This window comes from Pelobates fuscus, chromosome 8 (genome assembly GCF_036172605.1).
Source record: "Pelobates fuscus isolate aPelFus1 chromosome 8, aPelFus1.pri, whole genome shotgun sequence".
Taxonomy (NCBI): domain Eukaryota; kingdom Metazoa; phylum Chordata; class Amphibia; order Anura; family Pelobatidae; genus Pelobates; species Pelobates fuscus.
This window is the reverse complement of record NC_086324.1, coordinates 68,264,144-68,285,148: the sequence shown is the minus strand read 5'-3', so window position 1 is coordinate 68,285,148 and position 21,005 is coordinate 68,264,144. Positions and strand designations below refer to the sequence as shown.

The 21,005-nt window shown below is 41.4% G+C and overlaps 1 protein-coding gene across 1 annotated transcript in view; it reads left to right on the top strand.

Annotated features, from left to right (window-relative positions):
- RBM44 (RNA binding motif protein 44) overlaps positions 1–21,005 on the top strand; it is a 57,241-nt gene that overhangs the window by 22,321 nt on the left and 13,915 nt on the right. The window contains exons 4-5 of the mRNA XM_063428730.1: positions 19,444–19,549; positions 19,655–19,715. Of these exons, the coding sequence (XP_063284800.1) occupies positions 19,444–19,549; positions 19,655–19,715 (167 nt within the window). The remainder of the gene's footprint in view (positions 1–19,443; positions 19,550–19,654; positions 19,716–21,005) is intronic.

The following is a 21,005-nucleotide window of genomic DNA, read 5'->3' as shown; positions in this document are numbered from 1 at the left end:
AAGCCGAGTTTTTCAGCACATTTTTTCTGCTGAAAAAACCCCAACTCGGCTTATACTCGAGTCAATAGTCTGTATTATGGCAATTTTCATTGCCATAATACAGACTGGGGGCTGCAGAGATGTTACTTACCTCTCCTGCAGCTCCTGTCAGCTCTCTCCTCCTCCGCGCCGTCCGTTCAGCACCTCGGTCAGCTCCCAGTGTAAGTCTTGCGAGAGCCGCGGCTCTCGCGACACTTACAGTGGGAGCTGACAGAGGGAGCTGCACAGACCACGCGGAGGAGAAGAGAGCTGACAGGAGCTGCAGGAGAGGTAAGTAACATCTCTGCAGCCCCCACAGCCCCCCCCACTGAACTACCAACCCCACTGGACCACCAGAGAAGGAGCCCCCCTCCCTGGCCAGCTAGCAAGCAGGGAGGGGGGACGAAACAAAAATAAATGAATAATAAAATAATAATAAAAAAAAAATAACATTACAAATAATAAATAATAATAAAAATATATGAAAATAATTAAAAAAAATAATAAGTAAATAAAAAAAGAATGAAAAAAAAAATTAAAATAATGTAAAAAAAATAAAAAATAATACAATTGCCCCCCCCCCCCCAAGGCTCTGCAACATACACGCACACACTGCACTCATACGCACACACTGCACTCATACGCACGCACACACTGCACTCATACACACGCACACACTGCACTCATACACACGCACACACTGCACTCATACACACGCACACACTGCACTCATACACACGCACACACTGCACTCATACACACGCACACACTGCACTCATACACACGCACACACTGCACTCATACACACGCACACACTGCACTCATACACACGCACACACTGCACTCATACACACGCACACACTGCACTCATACACACGCACACACTGCACTCATACACACGCACACACTGCACTCATACTCATACACACACACACACACACTGCACTCATACTCATACACACACACACACTGCACTCATACTCATACACACACACACACACTGCACTCATACTCATACACACACACACACACTGCACTCATACTCATACACACACACACACTGCACTCATACTCATACACACACACACACTGCACTCATACACACACACACTGCACTCATACACACACACTGCACTCATACACACACACACACTGCACTCATACACACACACACACTGCACTCATACACACACACACTGCACTCATACACACACACACACTGCACTCATACACACACACACTGCACTCATACACACACACACTGCACTCATACACACACACACTGCACTCATACACACACACACACACTGCACTCATACACACACACACACACACTGCACTCATACACACACACACACACTGCACTCACACACACACACACACACTGCACTCACACACACTGCACTCATACACACACACACACACTGCACTCACACACACTGCACTCACACACACTGCACTCACACACACTGCACTCACACACACTGCACTCACACACTGCACTCACACACACTGCACTCACACACACTGCACTCACACACACTGCACTCACACACACTGCACTCACACACACTGCACTCACACACACTGCACTCACACACACTGCACTCACACACACTGCACTCATACACACACTGCACTCATACACACACTGCACTCATACACACACACACACTGCACTCATACACACACACACGCTGCATTCATACACACACACACGCTGCATTCATACACACACTGCACTCATACACACACACACGCTGCACTCATACACACACACACACGCTGCACTCATACACACACACACACGCTGCACTCATACACACACACACGCTGCTCTCATACACACACACACGCTGCACTCATACACACACACACGCTGCACTCATACACACACACACGCTGCACTCATACACACACACGCTGCATTCATTATATACACAAACTGGAAATAAATATTCAATTAATATAATTTTTTTAGGATTGAATTTTATTTAGAAATTTACCAGTAGCTGCTGCATTTCCCACCCTAGTCTTATACTCGAGTCAATAAGTTTTCCCAGTTTTTTGGGGTAAAATTAGGGGCCTCGGCTTATATTCGGGTCGGCTTATACTCGAGTATATACGGTATAAAGGTAAGGGGAAGTGAGGTAAGACACAGATAAGTGAGAAATATAAATCAAACAACGAATACATAAAGTAATGCTGCCTAAAAGGTACCTAAGTGGCAGCACAAGACACCTAAAAAGGTGAATATTTGCACAATGAATACCGATGCAACAGTGTATCAAAAGCAAGTCTATATCTATGACATATAGCTAATAGTTTGCTACATACGAAGACAAATAATAATTGGCAACGGTGTTACAAGATACTGAAAGGGGAATACAATAATCTGATTGAAACGTCAGATGTAGACCGATCTACCTCCAGAAACGTTATCTCATAATGGGGTATGAGAGTATAATGCTAGTAGTGAATCAGAGCTAGCAGCACTTACTCGTAATGATAGAATACGTGATAAATAGATGATCGTAAGGCTGCACATTTGCTCAGGCTGATACTGCTATACACAGACCAAATAATACTGTGTACCAGGAAGCTCTGTCAATATCGCACACCTACTCCCAAAAACCCACGCTCACAATGCGGGCACGCCAAACCGGCTAATAATATGGGCAAAGTAGTGCAAGGGATAAATGACTAATACAGTAAATTAGTACAATAACGGGAGCTGCACATTCCAATCACCATAGCCCATATTAGAGTTGGTAGCATTAACACTGTGAGAGCTAAAGACATGGAATAAAGTAGATGGAATGGTTCCTTCATGGGCACCAGGTATAGTAAAGCGATGTCAGAAAAAGATCAAGGAAGAGATAACTATAGATGCAGTGTGGTTAAAATCAGCACGTCCTACAAATTGTAATAATAGTACGTGAGGTACCCTGATCGGTATTAGGATTCCCGTTCAAGTGTGTGAAGTACCCTGATGGGTATTAAAGATCCCGTTCAACTCAGGCGACTATCTGCCATCTAAATAACATAAATCCCCAGACTGCTGTATGATAACGTAAACGGAGAGAGTAGTAGTGATCAGCAGGGAGATAGGGAAAATGATGCCTGAGGAACAGGGATAGCCAAAGGAAATCTGGTAGGTGTCCAACCCGACGTGCGTTTCGCCTGTATTAAAGGTTTATCAGGGGGAGCTTTTAATACAGGCGAAACGCGCGTCACCTGGCGTATAACTCACCGTTGCCAATTATTTTTGTCTTCTTATGTAGCAAACTATTAGCTATATGTCATAGATATAGACTTGCTTTTGATACACTGTTGCATCGGCATTCATTGTGCAAATATTCACCTTTTTAGGTGTCTTGTGCTGCCAATTAGGTACCTTTTAGGCAGCATTACTTTATTTATTCGTTGTTTGATTTATATTTCTCACTTATGTGTGTCTTACCTCACTTCCCCTTACCTTTATATATCGTTTAAGTTTTCTTCTTTTTTATCTAATAAAGGATACTCTTTTAACTGCCTTTTCTCTATCATAACGTATATTAACATATACTTTCAAGGACAGATTTTCCTCCTTTTTGTTTCCTCCTGAGCTAGACTTTGCACTTCTGGGCTTAGCTCAGAGAACGAGCTTCCAGTTCAGTGAAGTCTGTAGTGAAAGTGAACCCCAATGAACCCCTGGTAAGTTGTAACATTTTCTGACTAATTACATTTGGCAGGGCGCCAATGCACTTCTGTCCCCATAACCACCAGCATGTTATGATGGTGGTTCAAACATTCATTTAATACTAAGGTTGTATAAGTGCAGTGCTTGTTGTCAATAGAAATTATAATTTCTTTACTTTTAATATCATTCATTTGTCAAGTTTTGCAAATACCACAGATACTGCTCCTGAAATCTCTCAAATGTCTAAAGAAGTTCCTCCCTGCGATAGGTACCATTATTTTTATCATGTATATTTTTACCCAGCAGTTAGAGGCACATACATACCATAGGGGTACCTTACCATCTGCTGGCAGTAAGAAAACAGGCTAAGAAAACAAAAAGCTATCCAAAAACTAAGCCCCTCATAATTCTGCTCCCCTATCTACTATAAGATACTGCACAACCTTGTCCTCTGCAGATTAAGTTAGGCTGCTCGTTTTTTTTTTTTTTATTCATTTAATAATTTTATTGTTGTATTATTATATTTTATATTTTGGTTTTTTTTCTTCTATTCATCGCTGAAGGATACAGGGCTGCAGTTTCGCCAGTCTGCAGGCCCTCCAAATTTGTAAGCATGCATTACATTTATAAGTTCCACCCAGTTCAAGCAGGGTTCCAGAAGTAGCAAAGTTGCATCTAGACACAGCTGTGGTGAAACGCATGTAGTTGGCATGTGTGTTCTACTTCAGGTCAGAGGACTATCCTCGGTGGAACACTGCACCGGACTTTGGTAACCTTTCCCACTATCTCATCCACGCAGTAACAATGTACCCGTCCCTAAGATGACACATATATCTTCTGTCTTTAATTGGGTTTAGTTTTGTGTACAATCGCCATTTCGAGGTATCCATTCTGCTCAACTGTAGCCTGTTCAATTTCTATTTCCATGGTGGTGCCATGGAGCTGGAGCCACCTTGAGAGGAAACAAGGGAATATACCACTAAAAAAAGGGAAGATTGGAAAGCCAAAAGGGAACGATACCACTGAATCTAGTTAAGAATGTTTAGTCTACTTTAGTCAAGTCTACTTAATCTGAATCTAGAGACTCTTCTGGTGATTCCTCAATTTGCGTGCATGTAAATATCCACAAATTATTTTAAAATAAATTTCTGCTATCATTAATGATCAAGAATATATACTATCAAGGAACAAAAACAAAAAGAAATGGTTGAGCCAGTATGTAAATGGGAATGGAGACAGATTACTAGAGATTTATAACAGGGAATGGGGGGTAACTGATGAATGATTAGTTCAAAAAACAGAGAAAACACAATAAATAAATAAATCTCAGATTATAATCTGTCTATGGGAGAGCAAGCAAATTCTTATTAAGACTTAACTTTTAATATAGTAGGTTAAAAATAAGTATAAAGTGTATAGCAAAAATAGTAAAAACATCTAATGAAAACAGGTTTTCCTATGTGTAAATCTGTAGAGGGCTATGGTCTAGAGCAGGGGTAGGCAACCTACGGCACTAGTGCCATGCACGGCACTCAAGGTGTCTTTGCACGGCACTCAAGGCTGCTACAGCCAAACAGGCTCTGGCCTATCAGGAGTCCCAGTGAAACTTCAGATATCTGCTAATACGAAAAGGTGGTGAAGGACAATCCTCAATTTATGCATTGCAGATCACTTCCTCCCAACACTTGTGAATGGGAATCCACAATGTAGTAGCGCAGCCTGCAGCTGCTGTTGCAGCTCCTGTCCTTGACCTGTACCTGGCCAGCTTGGTCCCCACTGGAACCCAGGGAAGCCACCCACACTGCTAGATATACACAGAAATGCACAATAATCCTCCCCTCATACAAATAATACTAACAGCCCACAAACAAACATATATACAATCCACACAAATGTAACCCGCTAACAATCCACATACATGCACACAACCCCACATGCAATACCCCAAACAGCCCCACACATACACACACTACCAAACACACAAGGTGACATATCCATCCACACACACACACACAATTCCACAAGCAACCCCCATACATAGCCCACATTCATATGTATCATACACAATACAAAATAAACTACCAGCCAAAGAGAACTCTGTCAGGAAGTAATAGGGTTACATGGGTAGTAGAGGGCATAACCCTAGGTATGTGGAAAAAACAGAAAAAGTGATGAGGGGAGCTCCTCGTGTAACCGGGGTGCTCCACCTCACCACTACTACCCCCTGATAGATATCCAATCGTACTGGCTAAAAGCTGACAACCTTTATTGAGACAGAAAAATAATCACAATAATAATATAAATCTCCAACACACTCACGAACAAAAACCACAACACACACCCTCATACACCTTAAATAGTGAAAAATTAAAACAAAGACTAGAGACTATACACCTGACTGGTAGAATGTTCAGGCGTTTTCCTTGTATAAGCAGATAAGTCACAATATATCAAAACAGTGCAGCTCAGTGCGAATATGTCACAATGTATCAGAGCAGTACAGCTCTTGTATAGTAGAAATGAGACAATTGAGCACACTGACAAAAATTGTATACCAAGGAAATTCAGCCTGTTAGTAGTTAAATGCAATATATATACTCCTGAACATATACAATATAATAGCTCGTATACGCACAAATACAACAATACAAAGCAATTACAGTATGTGACAGACCCCTCTGTCTTGGAACTATGCTCTATTCCGTTGCCTTCGTCTATCCTTCGGTTAACTGCAGCTTAATTGGTGAACGTTGGGAGGTCGCTGTTCGTGTAACTCCCACGTGGCGGCAGCGGTGTTCGGCGCCCAAACTATGGAACTGAAAAACTGACACTATTTTGCACGTACACCGCTGAAGCCGCCGACCTCTCTTCTCTGCCATCCAGCACACGAACGTCGGTCCGTTCGGTACTTTCCGGCACGAATAGACGCACCCCAGATAGCCATCCCATGGAGCCCGTTCGTATACCGAAAGACAATGTGAAAGACTTTGGCTCCATGGCGATTGAACTGTATGCATAGGATCTGAGCGGCATTCGGTAATAATGTGCGCTCAGATCCCAGCTATCTGAATGTGTGTGTAATGTAAAGTATTTGATTTTATTGTATTTTTATGTTCAGGTACAAAATGGAGTTTAGCGTCTATCCATGGAGATAATTGGATTACTTCCCAATGATCTCCAAGATAGAGAGGAGGGTTTATCTACATCAAAGGGGAGTTTTTATGCTTGTGCCACTGTGATTGGCTACTGTATCCACATTGTCCCAGTCTTCCATCTGGTCCTCTAGGGGAGTGTCCACCAGGAGGGAGACCTGCATAAATACCGGGCAGGTAGCCCTCAATAAACCAGATCTCTGCTTAACCCTCAATACGGAGCTTGGTCTCGTACTTGGGGGTATTGGATTCGTATGATTTACTCATTCGGCTGTTTGGTTCGTGAAAGATTTCGTATGGTTCCTGTTCGGCTAATTGGAACTGCTGTTAGCTGCTTCTTCATTCGGAAAGGGGACGTCCTCAGCGGTATTAACCCCTCTTATACCGGGATGTACCGTAACACAGTATAAATAACGCAAGCAGAATACGGCAGCATACACACCTCAATCTAAAAAAAATAGGACCGGCACGCTACTGGACATCTCAATCCTATATCGGCACAGTGCCGCTAAAAGGTTGCCTACCCCTGGTCTAGAGTAATAGATCATGATACAGTTTGTAAAATAGGAGTGAACTGCAGTATGGTCCCTGTTAAACTATATTTCGGTTAAACACCTATATATCGTTGGGTATATTCATGCAGCTCCAACCGCTTATCAGACAAAGGAGAGATGTGTAGTTCATATGAGTAGAATAAGGAGGAGTGTAAGAAGCCTTTTCTCCTATAAGTGGAGGCTACTCTTCCTTTGAAGGAACCCCTTAACCTAAATTCTACTCTCTCTCAGTTATGAGTACCCAGACCACCCAGAATTAAATAAATAAAAGAAAAATATTCTGAGATCGGTAGCAATAATGTCAGTTTCCGCGGCTAGAAGCACGATCATAGTATACTGACATCAGTGGTATGAAGATGATGCTACCCGAGCCTCTGACGCGCACGTTTACTCTTATTTTACAAACTGTATCATGATCTATTAGAATATATACTCACCTAATACTTTCCTTTTTCATCCCATTTTCAAAAAAGTTATTGGCAAACTCCTGCGAATACGACATTACAGATTAAAATAACATAATATGCTCTAAAAAGGTTGCAGTAACCCTTTACATTTTTATCCAGGATTGACCACCACAGTTTGTGATCCTTTACCTTCAGAACACACATCTGCTTACCTAACTCAACATTTAACACATCAGTCTCCATAATAACTGCATATTTCTACTCCATTTTTGATTTGTCATTCGATATATGGAGTTATTATATTGATTCTTTATTACTTTAGCTAAACTCTTTCAGTAACACTGAGCTTATAAAAGGAAACCGAACTTGCTTATGAGGAAATTGCCTGATGCTGTACATTTCAAAAGATGTTACATCTTATAGTAGAGGAAAATTGGGAAACCTCTTGCTTGTGAGGATATATTCCACCAAACCATTATAACTGCCATACATTTTATCTTCACTTTGGGTCAAGTGGGAATAATGTTTTATTTCAGAAATGCTATACTAACTTGCATTAATTCTGCTTTCACGTTCCAGTTACCTTATCACATGACATTCGGCTGAATTATTGTTTAATTATATAACTATTATGGAGTGTAGACTTTAAACTACCGTATATACTCGAGTATAAGCAGAGTTTTTCAGCCCATTTTTTGGGCTGAAAATCCCCAACTCGGCTTATACTCGAGTCAAGGTCTGTATTATGGCAATTTACATTGCCATAATACAGACTGGGGGGAGAGGGGGGCTGGCAGAGCTGTAACTTAACTGTTCTGCAGCTCCTGTCAGCTCTCTCCTCCTCCGCGCCGTCCGTTCAGCACCTCGGTCAGCTCCCAGTGTAAATCTCGCGAGAGCCGCGGCTCTCGCGAGACTTACAGTGTGAGCTGATAGAAGGAGCTGCACGGACGGCGCAGAGGAGGAGAGAGCTGACAGGAGCTGCAGAACAGGTAAGTTACAGCTCTGCCAGCCCCCCTCTCCCCCCCACTGAACTGCCACTGAACCACCAGGGAAGGAGAGCCCCCCTCCCTGCCATGTATCAAGCAGGGAGGGGGGACGAAAAATAAATAAAAATATAAATAAAATAAATAATAATAAAAAATAATAATAATAAAAAAAGGGGGTATAAGGACCACTGTGGGGGGGGGGGTATAAGGACCACTGTGGGGGGGGGGGGGGTATAAGGACCACTATGGGAGGGAGGGGGTGGGATAAGGACCACTATGGGAGGGAGGGGGTGGGATAAGGACCACTATGGGAGGGAGGGGGGGTATAAGGACCGCTATGGGAGGGATGGGGGGGATAAGGACCGCTATGGGAGGGAGGGGGGGGGATAAGGACCGCTATGGGAGGGAGGGGGGGTATAAGGACCGCTATGGGAGGGAGGGGGGGTATAAGGACCGCTATGGGAGGGAGGGGGGGATAAGGACCGCTATGGGAGGGAGGGGGGGATAAGGACCACTATGGGAGGGAGGGGGGGATAAGGACCACTATGGAAGGGAGGGGGTGGGATAAGGACCACTATGGGAGGGAGGGGGTGGGTTAAGGACCACTATGGGAGGGAGGGGGGGAGAAAAGGACCACTATGGGAGGGAGGGGGGGGATAAGGACCACTATGGGAGGGAGGGGGGGGATAAGGACCACTATGGGAGGGAGGATGGGGGGGGATAAGGACCACTATGGGAGGGAGGGGGATAAGGACCACTATGGGAGGGAGGGGGGGATAAGGACCACTATGGAAGGGAGGGAGGGGGTGGGTTAAGGACCACTATGGGAGGGAGGGGGGGAGAAAAGGAACACTATGGGAGGGAGGGGGGGAGAAAAGGAACACTATGGGAGGGAGGATGGGGAGGGATAAGGACCACTATGGGAGGGAGGGGGATAAGGACCACTATGGGAGGGAGGGGGGGATAAGGACCACTATGGAAGGGAGGGAGGGGGTGGGTTAAGGACCACTATCGGAGGGAGGGGGTGGGTTAAGGACCACTATGGGAGGGAGGGGGGGAGAAAAGGAACACTATGGGAGGGAGGGGGGGATAAGGACCACTATGGGAGGGAGGATGGGGAGGGATAAGGACCACTATGGGAGGGAGGGGGATAAGGACCACTATGGGAGGGAGGGGGGGATAAGGACCACTATGGGAGGGAGGGGGGGATAAGGACCACTATGGGAGGGGAGGGGGAAGTAAGGACCACTATGGGAGGGGAGGGGGAAGTAAGGACCACTATGGGAGGGGAGGGGGAAGTAAGGACCACTAGGGGAGGGGAGGGGGAAGTAAGGACCACTAGGGGTGGGGAGGTAAGGACCACTGAGGGAGGAGGAGGGGAGGTCAGGACATATGGGGGGGGGGGGGGGCAAATATCCTTGCACCGGCCCTGCACACACTGCATTCATACACACACTGCATTCATACACACACACACTGCACTCATACACACACACACTGCACTCATACACACACACACACTGCACTCATACACACACACACTGCACTCATACGCACACACGCTGCACTCATACGCACACACTGCATTCTTTATACACACACTGCATTCTTTATACACACACTGTAAATAAATATTCAATTAATATATATTTTTTAGGATCTAATTTTATTTAGAAATTTACCAGTAGCTGCTGCATTTCCCACCCTAGTCTTATACTCGAGTCAATAAGTTTTCCCAGTTTTTTGGGGAAAAATTAGGGGCCTCGGCTTATATTCGGGTCGGCTTATACTCGAGTATATACGGTAACTTGTATTCCTATTGTAAATATACTTAAACATATCCAGTCATATTTTACTGTGCAATGTAATTCGGTGTACTCTATTTTCCTTATGGCCGCATGGACATTAAGAGTCGTTGGCAATTTTCTGCATATTGTTAAATCTTGATTTGCCAAAATGTATTCAATTAGTGGTTTAATTCACTCGAGCACACAGTCAGACAATGCTGGTTCTGGGTTTCGTTTGACTTGGTTTGCATTCAGGTGAAGATTTGAGAACCTTATCAAGAAAGGGGTGTAAGTTAAAATTAAAATAATTAAAGAAAAGAGGAGGGAGCTTTTGCTATAGACATTCCACTCCAAGTCTCCCCCTATTCCAATGGATGATCCTTTACAAACAACTTCTTTATGGAAGCATATCAATGTTCTGATCTATTTACCAGTGGATTCTTATCTCATCTAAAAGTACTTTTTAGCCCTATTTCATCTTGCCATGTAAGGTAGGTGTACTTTAGAATAGTACACAAGCAATCTTTTTTCCTGTAGTTATGATGGTAGGAGTACCAAAACCAGGTGTTCTAGTGATGAGGGAAGCCATTTTGCAACGTTTTGCCCTATTGTCTGTGTCCTCAATATGGCTGGCGACATGCAGCCAACTTTCTCTGCAGATCTGCAGAAGCCAGATGCCAGTTCATTTGTTGTGAACTTCAGCTTTTATTTTGTCATCTTATGACTGCAACTCTGTGAATAGAAATGTGCACAGAATTATTATAGGGACACTATAGTCCCCAAAACATATTTACCTTAACCAGTTCTTGTGTATAGATCATACTTTTGAAGTCTCGCTGCTCAATTCTCTGCCATTTAGGAGTTAAATAATTTTTGTTTCTGTCCTTGCGGCAATAGCCACACCTCCCCTGGCTGTGACTCGCACAGCCTTCATGAAAAAAATTTAATTTTCAATCAGATGTAAACATACTTTTCTAAGTTTTTATCTTTTCCTCTGTAAATTGAACTTTAACCCTTTAAATCCGGAGGACGTGCTATTATGCCCTGCAGGAACTGGCTCTAAACGCCGGCGGGCGTAATAGTACGTCCTCGCCATAATGGCCGCCCACGTGGCCGGCGCTAATCGCCCGCTGCAGATCGCGGTCGGGGGGATGCCTGGTCCCCCAGGCAACCCCCCCTGTGGCCGGTGACCGCGATCTGCAGTCTCTGATCGCAGTGACAGGCTGTCACTGCGACCAGAATTCAGCATGTGTCAGCCGATTTCAAATCGGCTGACACATGTGGCCGGCGGCTTTCCCCTTCTGCAGATCGCGGTCGGGGGACTTACCTGGCCCCCCAGGCAGTCCCCCTGGGGTCAGTGACCGCGATCTGCTAAGTCTGAGATCGCAGTGACAAGCTGTCACTGCGATCTCAGAGCGCTCTGATCGCAGTGACAGCCTGTCACTGCGATCAGTGTTACATGTGTCAGCCTATTGGCTGACACATGTAACTGGCACAATGATCCCCCTGCAGATTGGAAGGGGGGAGTGCTTGTACCACCCAGGCACTCCCCCCTGTGGTCAATTACCCAATCTGCAGGAGGTGATCACAGTGACAGGCAGTCACTGTGATCACTGATCCTGTGTGTCAGCCAGTGATGTGAAATCACTGGCTGACACTGTCATTGCCCCCTGTCCTGTGAAAAAAATAAAATATTAGTTAAAAAAATTACAGTTACAAATAAAATATACTTAGATCATATATATTATATATATATATATATATATATATATATATATACACACACACACACACACACACACATTTACACATACACAACGTGTATTTAAATATTAATATATATATATTAATATCAAATTACACGTAGACTGATACTGACTAAATATATATATATATATAATTATTGTTATATATATTTATATATAATATAAAAAAATATATATGTAAATACGTAAAAAAATTAAATTAAAAAAATATTTAAAAATAAATAATTAAAAAATATATAGATGTGTTATTTCGTTCTAACTGTATTGTGATATTAATATATATATATTTATATCAAAATACACGTAGAACAAAATAATATATATATCACTATATATATACCTATATATAAATAAAAATATTTAAAAAAAATTATATATATACGTATATATACACATATGTATATATATACATATATTAATTCTACACATATATTTATGTAATAATTTTACATAATTAGGTATCCTAACTAATTAAAATTAGCGGGACCTGCCTGACAACCCATGCCGAAAGTATAGGGAATTTAATTTGCTAGCACTATATTTAACCCTATAACTTTCCAAGACACCATAAAACCTGTACATGGGGGGTACTGTTTTACTCGGGAGACTTTGCTGAACACATATATTAGTGTTTCAAAACAGTAAAATGTATTACAACGATGATATCGCCAGTAAAAGTGACGTTTTCTGCATTTTTCACGCACAAACAGCACTTACACGGACGATATTATTGCTGCAATACTTTTTACTGTTTTGAAATACAAATATTTGTGTTGAGCGAAGTCTCCCGAGTACAACAGTACCCCACATGTACAGGTTTTATGTTGTTTTCAAAAGTTACAGCGTCAAATAGAAGGCTTGTGTTTCATTTTTTTCACATTAAAATTCGCCAGATTGCTTACGTTGCCTTTGTGACCCTATGGTAGCCCAAGAATGAAAATTACCCCTATGATGGCATACCATTTGCAATAGTAAACAACCCAAGGTATTGCAAATGGGGTTTGTCCAGACTTTTTTAGTAGCCACTTAGTCACAAACACTGGCCAAAATTGGCTTTTTTTGCATTTTTCACACACAAACAAATACTAACGCTAACTTTGGCCAGTGTTTGTGACCAAATGGCTACTAAAAAAGACTGGACATACCCCATTTGCAATACCTTGGGTCGTCTACTATTGCAAATGGTATGCCATTATGGGTGTAAATTTATTTCCTGGGCTACTATACAGTCTCAAAGGCAACGTAACCAATCTGGCGAATTTCAATTTCAAATGTAACACGCTATATTTGACCCTGTAACTTCCCAAAACACCATAAAACCTGTACATAGGGGGTACTGTTTTACACGTGAGACATCGCTGAATACAAATATGTGTATTGTATTGCAGTAAAAGCAAACAGTATTTTGACATCCACAGTTAAAATGTCACATAGAACTAAAAAAAAGTAAAAAAAATATTTTTTTTCTCCCATTTTTTTAATATATTTTTTATATTAAATTATGTTCAATACCTAAATATTTGATGTTAACCCCTTAACGCCGTTACGGCGTTCTATGCCGTCGCGGCTTTAAAGGGCTTTAAAGCCGTTGCGGCGGCATAGAACGCCGTAACGGCTTGCAGCCCCAGGAGCAGAGGTGTACTCACCTCCGCCGCGATCCTCTTCTGGGGGGCTGTCTGAGAGCCCAGGCAGCCCCCCTCCGGCAAATGAGGCCCCCGGGGGCCATGTGATCGCTCTCAAAGAGCGATCACATGGCCCCCTATAGCTGGCTATGGATCTGCCAGCAGGGGGACTGTCTAAAATATTAGACAGTCCCCCTGCTGGTAGGTAGTGTAAAAAAAAAAATATTAAAATGTTATAAAATAAATTATTATATACATATTATATATATGTAACGTCATACGTAATGTATTTTAATATTAATATTAGTATATATATTAATATTAAAATACACTTAGAATGACGTTACATATATATAATATGTATATATATTATATATATTATATATATATATATACGCATAATTACAATAATAAATAAATAAAATAATTAAATAAATTAAAATATTGAAACAAAATATAAAATAAATTATATATTCATATGTAATTTCATTCTAACTGTATTTTGTTATTAATATATATATATTGGAAACAGAATACACTTAGAATGACATTCTATATCTATCTATCTATATATAAAATACAAATAACCGCAAATATATATATATAGAGATAAATACATATAATTACATAAAAGATTACATTCGTATACACGTAGAATTTATATACCTATAAATGCATATATATTAAAATTCTACGTGTATATTTAAGTAATTTTTTAACATAATTATGTCATTTGATTAATTAAAATTTGATTGACATGCCTGACAACACAGGGAGAAAGTGCAGAGAATTTAATTCGCAAGCACTATATTAGACCCTGTAACTCTCCGACACCATAAAACCTGTACATAGGGGGTACTGTTTTACTCGGGAGACTTCGCTGAACTCAAATATTAGTGTTTAAAACTGGTAAATTGTATTACAACGATGATATTTTAAGTAAAAGTGACGTTTTTTGCATTTTTTACAAACAAACGGCACTTTTATGGACTATATTATTGTTGTAATATGTTTTACTGTTTTAAAACACTAATATTTGTGTTTAGTGAAATCTCCCAAGAATAACAGTACCCCACATGTACAGGTTTTATGGTGTTTTGGAAAGTTAGAGAGTCACATATAAGGCTTGCATTTCATTTTTTTGACATTGAAATTTGCCAGATTAGTTATGTTGCCTTTGAGACCGTATGGTAGCCCAGGAATAAGAATTACCCCCATGATGGCATACCATTTGCAAAAGTAGACAACCCAAGGTATTGCAAATGGGGTATGTCCAGTCATTTTTAGTAGCCACTTAGTCACAAACACTGGCCAAATATTAGTTTTTTGCTTTTTTCACACAAAACCAAATATGAACGCTAACTTTGGCCAGTGTTTGTGACTAAGTGGCTACTAAAAAAAACTAAACATACCCCACGTTCAATACCTTGGGTTGTCTACTTTTTCAAATGGTATTATGGGGGTAATTCTCATTCCTGGGCTACCACACCGTCTCAAAGGTAACATTACTAATCTGGCAAATTTCAATTTGAAAATGGAACGTTCTATATTTGACCCTGTAACTTTCCAAAACACCATAAAACCTGTTGGTGGTTTGGGGGGTACTGTTGTACTCGTGAGACATCGCTGATTACAAATATGTGCATTTTGTTGCCGTAAAACCTAACAGTATTATGACATTTACAGCTAAAATGTGAGGCGGAACTACAAATTTAAAAAAAAAAAAATTAAAATTTCTCAGTTTTTTTTAATTTTATTCATAATAAATTGTTTCATATACAAATATTTTATCTGAAATGAAAGCCCTGTTTCTCCTGAACAAAATGATATATAATAAGTGTGGGTGCATTTAATATGAAAGAGGGGAACTACGGGTGAACAGACATATAGCGCAAATTCCAGTTTTTGTTTACGTTTTGTTTTGATCAGAACGTGTACTATTGACTCCGTCCTGAAGGGGTTAAATGAAAGCCCTGTTTCCCCTGAATAAAATTATATATAATAAGGGGTGGTGCATTTAATATGAAAGAGGTGAATTACGGTTGGACAGACATATAGCGCAAATGCCAGGTTTTGTTTACGTTTTGTTCTGTTCACAACTTGTACATTTGGCTGCGGTGTTAAGGGGTTAATCACATACAGGAGACACCAGCAAGGTCTTGCAAGCTATTAACAGAGCATAATATAATAAATTCTACAATAAACAGAATTTGCAATAAAGGAGTTGTAAACTTTAGATCTAACTGTGCATGTTACTTCCAGGGAGGTGTGACTAGGGCTGTGTAAATAAGGTAATTTAACTCCTAAATTTCGGAGAATTGCGCAATAAGACTGCAGGGGCCTGATCTATACACCAAAACTGCTTCATTAAGCAAAAGTTGTTGGAGACTATAGTGTCTCTTTAACCATCAAATTCTTGTTCTGGGCTGGCTAATGATGCTGCCAGAAGTGGTGTTACATCGGCAGCAAAGGGCTTAACCTTCGTTTGTGCAATGTGTTATACAGGGGCGGACTGACAACTCATGGGGCCCCTGGGCAATAATGAGATTAAGGGGCCCCCTTGTACCCACTATCTTGCAGGCTGCACAAATATACATTATGCAGACATACACGCACCACCTACATATCCATTCTTGTGTTACAGAAAGGGTTGTAATGTGGGTGAGTAGGGGCATCAGTGGGGGACAGGAGCTGTAGCGTGTGGGACTGGGGCTTTAGTGCAGAGATAAGGGCTCTAATGTGCGACCTGGTCTCTAATGGCCGAATAGACACTGTAGTGGGGTACAGGGATTGTAATTGGGGATAGAGATTGTAGTGTGGGGCTTGGGTGGTTAGGGAATGTCATGGGGGATAGGGGCTGTAGTGGAGAAATAGAGATTGTAGTGGAGAGACAATGGCTCTAACGGGGAACAGGAGCTTTAGTGACGTGGTAGGGGTTGCAGTGGGAAAAGAGAGGCTGTAGTGGGGCATAGCAGATTAATTTGGGGAACTGAGACTGTCATGGTGGATAGGGGCCCTGAGTGGGACACTGAGATATTACAAGTGGATTGTAAATTGTAGGCTACATAGCAAAATAATTGGCTTACAAGGAGGTATATGTTGTTATTGGTGCTATAGCTGATACATTGTAGAAAGAGCTCAAGCTGCCCTGCTATTGAGTATGGTGTCTAGGATGTTAAAGGAACACTACAGTGTCAGGAATAAAACATGCATTCCTGACACTATAGTTGCAAGAGCACATTTTAGGTCTCCAGTCCCTCTCTGCCTCAATGGCAGAGATCATTCAGTTTAACGATGCCAATGGGAAAGCATTGGGAGACTATTGCACATACGTGGCAAAACGCTGTGCTGTGCCAGTCAGCATATCCTCATAGAGATACATTGAATCAACGCATCTCTATGGGGAGCATTCAGCATTCAGACACTGAACATAAGTGCTACACACTGCGCAGCACTAACCCAGGAAGCACCTCTATTGGAGATCTGAGTGACTGCCACTACAGGTGATCCTAGGCGGTAATTTAAACACTGCAATCTTTCTGAAAAGGCAGCGCATACATTAAAAAGCCTGCAGGGACAGGCTATAGACACCATTACCACTACATTAAGCTGTAGTTGTTCTAATAACTATATTGTCCTTTAAGTTTGCCTCTGATATATTATTCCCCTGTGTTATAAGAATTTTCTATTTGTGCCATTTTTGAAGTTGATAAACTGCTTTGCACTTAGTGGTGGAACTACAGTAGAGGGGGCACTGTTGCAATAATTTTTGGGAGGCCCGCTGATTGCAAAGATGGAAAAAAAAAAGGTAGATCCCATCTGTTGTTCAAATTACACAGTGCTTTGCCAGCTGGGGATCTACCATTTGCCCATCCTTGCTGGATTGTACTTCGCACAGAGCAGCGTTTGAATGTAAGTTCTTGTAGAAAGTATCTGTGTGTGAATGTAGGAATGTATTCGTGTGTTGTGTGTTTTTATGTGCTGTTGTCATGTGAAAGCAGTGGTTTACTTGTGTGTAATGTTTGCCTTTGAAAGTAGGGGTTGTACGTGTGAGGTGTAGAGTTTGAACGCTGAGATGTATACACACACACTTAGATACACAGGTACAGACATGCAGATACACAGGCACACTGACAACATACAGATACACACACTGACACACATGCAGATCAGTGTTAGTTTTCTCGACTACATTTTTTGAGATTTAGTCGACTAAAACTAAAACAATTCAGATGACTAAAATACGACTAAACTAAAATGGCTTTTTAGTCAAAAACTGACTAAAACCAATTGAAATTTGCCACCAAAATGAACACTGATGCAGATACACAGAAGTACACTAACACCATACAAATATACAGACACACATAGAAACACAGAAACACAAATACACACACACTGACACACAATAGACGCACACAATTACACAAATGCATCTGTCACATACAGATACACAGGTACAGACATGTAGATACACACACACACTGACAACCTACAGATACACAGACCCTGAAACACATAGATACACACAATGATACAAATACAAACACTGGCACACATACAGACACACACTGGAGGACGCAAATTGTTATGAAGAAAGAGGGCAGAAAAACTAAGCTGGGCCGAAGAAAAGTGTTGTTAAGGCCCGTGGATGTACCTAGTAAGTCCGCAGCAAAATGACCCCTGTACTTACCTGGACCGGCAATCCCGGTCGGGAGGGGGGGGGGTTGGAAGACTGCACGAGACCCCCGCAGGCCCCTTCAGGATCAGGAACCCATGTCGTCAACCCGGCCCATATGGTAACTGCAAATCTAAAGAAAGATATCCTGGAAGGCAAAGCTGTTAATCTCGTCTCACTACTGATTGCCTCTCATGAAATAGTGGAGAATCGCACGTACGCATACAATGATATATCCGTTGTATTGAAGTCTAGGGACCCTAGACTGAGTAAGAGATTGTCTATCCCGGATTTCGTTATTCCCTTTGGGGTTTATAGGGATGTCATTTGCTCTGTACACCCTCATAGGAGAGAGGAGCTTAAGCTCTATTTGCATAAACTGGTGGACTTAGGAAATAAATACGGTGGTATGTCATTTTATCATTACCACCGGTCCTTTTCAGCAAAAGCGTCTCTGGTTCAGTTAAACGTCAAAACTGATTGGCGCCAGATGGACACTGAGCTGTTCTGCAAACACTTCGCTGGACTAAGGAAAGCAGCTTGTGCAATCTGTACATCCACTTCGCATGCCATGGATTACTGTCCGATCTTACCCAATACCTCTCCTATGGCTTTCCCAGGATCCAGTGAGTTTGGAGGAGGGCAGGGACTTTCTATGCATAGAACGCCCACCGTCCTTAAGGGGTTAAATGTGTTTTTTTTTTTTTTGTTTTTTTTTGAGGGTTGGGGGGTTATCTAAAAGAACAGTAAATTTATTAATAAAAATGCTTTATTTCCTTGTTCCTCAGGCAGTTTTGTGGATGTCCTTCTAATACTTCACAGCCAGACAGAGACAATGAAGTATCCACAGGATACTTGGGTGACCAAATTCATGTCAATCAGGAACCCAAAGAGGTGGGAGAAATACATGTAAATGCAGTAAGAATGAGTCAAATCTACTAGTGATTTACATGTCACACAATACAAAGCTTGACTAATACAGTTGTCATTTTTCTGTAGGATGTTGCAGTGTGCTCTGTTCTGCCTGCAGAGACCAAAGACAAGCCAAAGGAGGAAAAAGGTTGGTCTGAATTTTAATAGGACAATTATTATTATTGGCATTTACATAGCGCTAACTTATTCTGCAGTGCGTTTATTATGAAAACTAGAGAAATCTCAATGTGTCCTTCCTGGTAAAATATTGTATAAATAAGCGGTCTTACGCAACAGATGAGACAAACTATTAAATTTTTTTACCGGAACAATAGGTTGATAAGGACCTTGCTCAAATGAACAATCAATCAAGATTGGGGTGGGGGGAAGGGGGAGGGTAGGAACAAAAAATAGGAAGGGCCTGCGTTTTGGTTAAAAATACAAGTGACTGGGTGGGATAGCAACAGAATTGAAAGAGTGAAGTGAAGCAGGAGTTAGCAGTAAGGTTAGGTCACCAGCAGAGCAAAGTGTCTGAGAAGGGGAGTGTAGAGTTGTTGATATCAAACTGATCCTCCAGAAATTATACCTCTGCATATAGCTTCAGCTGCAAGCTGTGCAACCTGGATGAATCTTATAAATGCTGTTATGTGAGGAACAGGCTGAAGAAAGAGTCTGAGGTTAGATAGAATAACACTCATGGGTGGATAAGGTATGCAGACATTGAGAAGCGAATCAATTTAGCAAGGAGAGAACAGGGACATGACCAATTGGGAATTGAAAATTTAAGATAAAGAGTATAACATAAGCACAAAAACAGTGTGTTCTTAAAATGTTCCTCTGCAAATGAAATTCTACATCTGCATATGGCTTCAGATCTTAGTCTTGTGTGCTGTGACACCTGGGTGATTCTCATGAATGAAGCACAGGCTCTGCATGTGGCTTTAATAGCAAGAACCATGTTAAAAGGCTATTCTGTGCTTATTTTATGAACACATCGATTGCTATGTAGACATCCCAAAAACACTTACTGTGTCCAATAGCTTAATCCTTGAACCTAAATATGTAAATTAATTAAATAGAAGTACGTTCTGTATATATCATACCAACTTAGCCTTGACTAGAGAATCTCAAAACAACTGTTAAGATATTGAAGATGAATCATTATGTAAACATGAATACCTCCTTTTGTGATGAAGTGGCTTGTATGGAATATCCACTTACCTCCCCATATGAAAAAAAGTGAAGTGTTTAATTGAAAGGAAATTTTAAAGATGTGTATGTATACGGTGTAGTTTGCTGCTTATTGTGCAAAACGCTGACATTCTATAGATAACTATATTAAATGACCAACATCACTCTGCATAACATTCCTCTGTAAATAACGTGCTACCTGACATCAGCGCATGGGAGGGTTCCACAAATGAATTCTTGATAAACC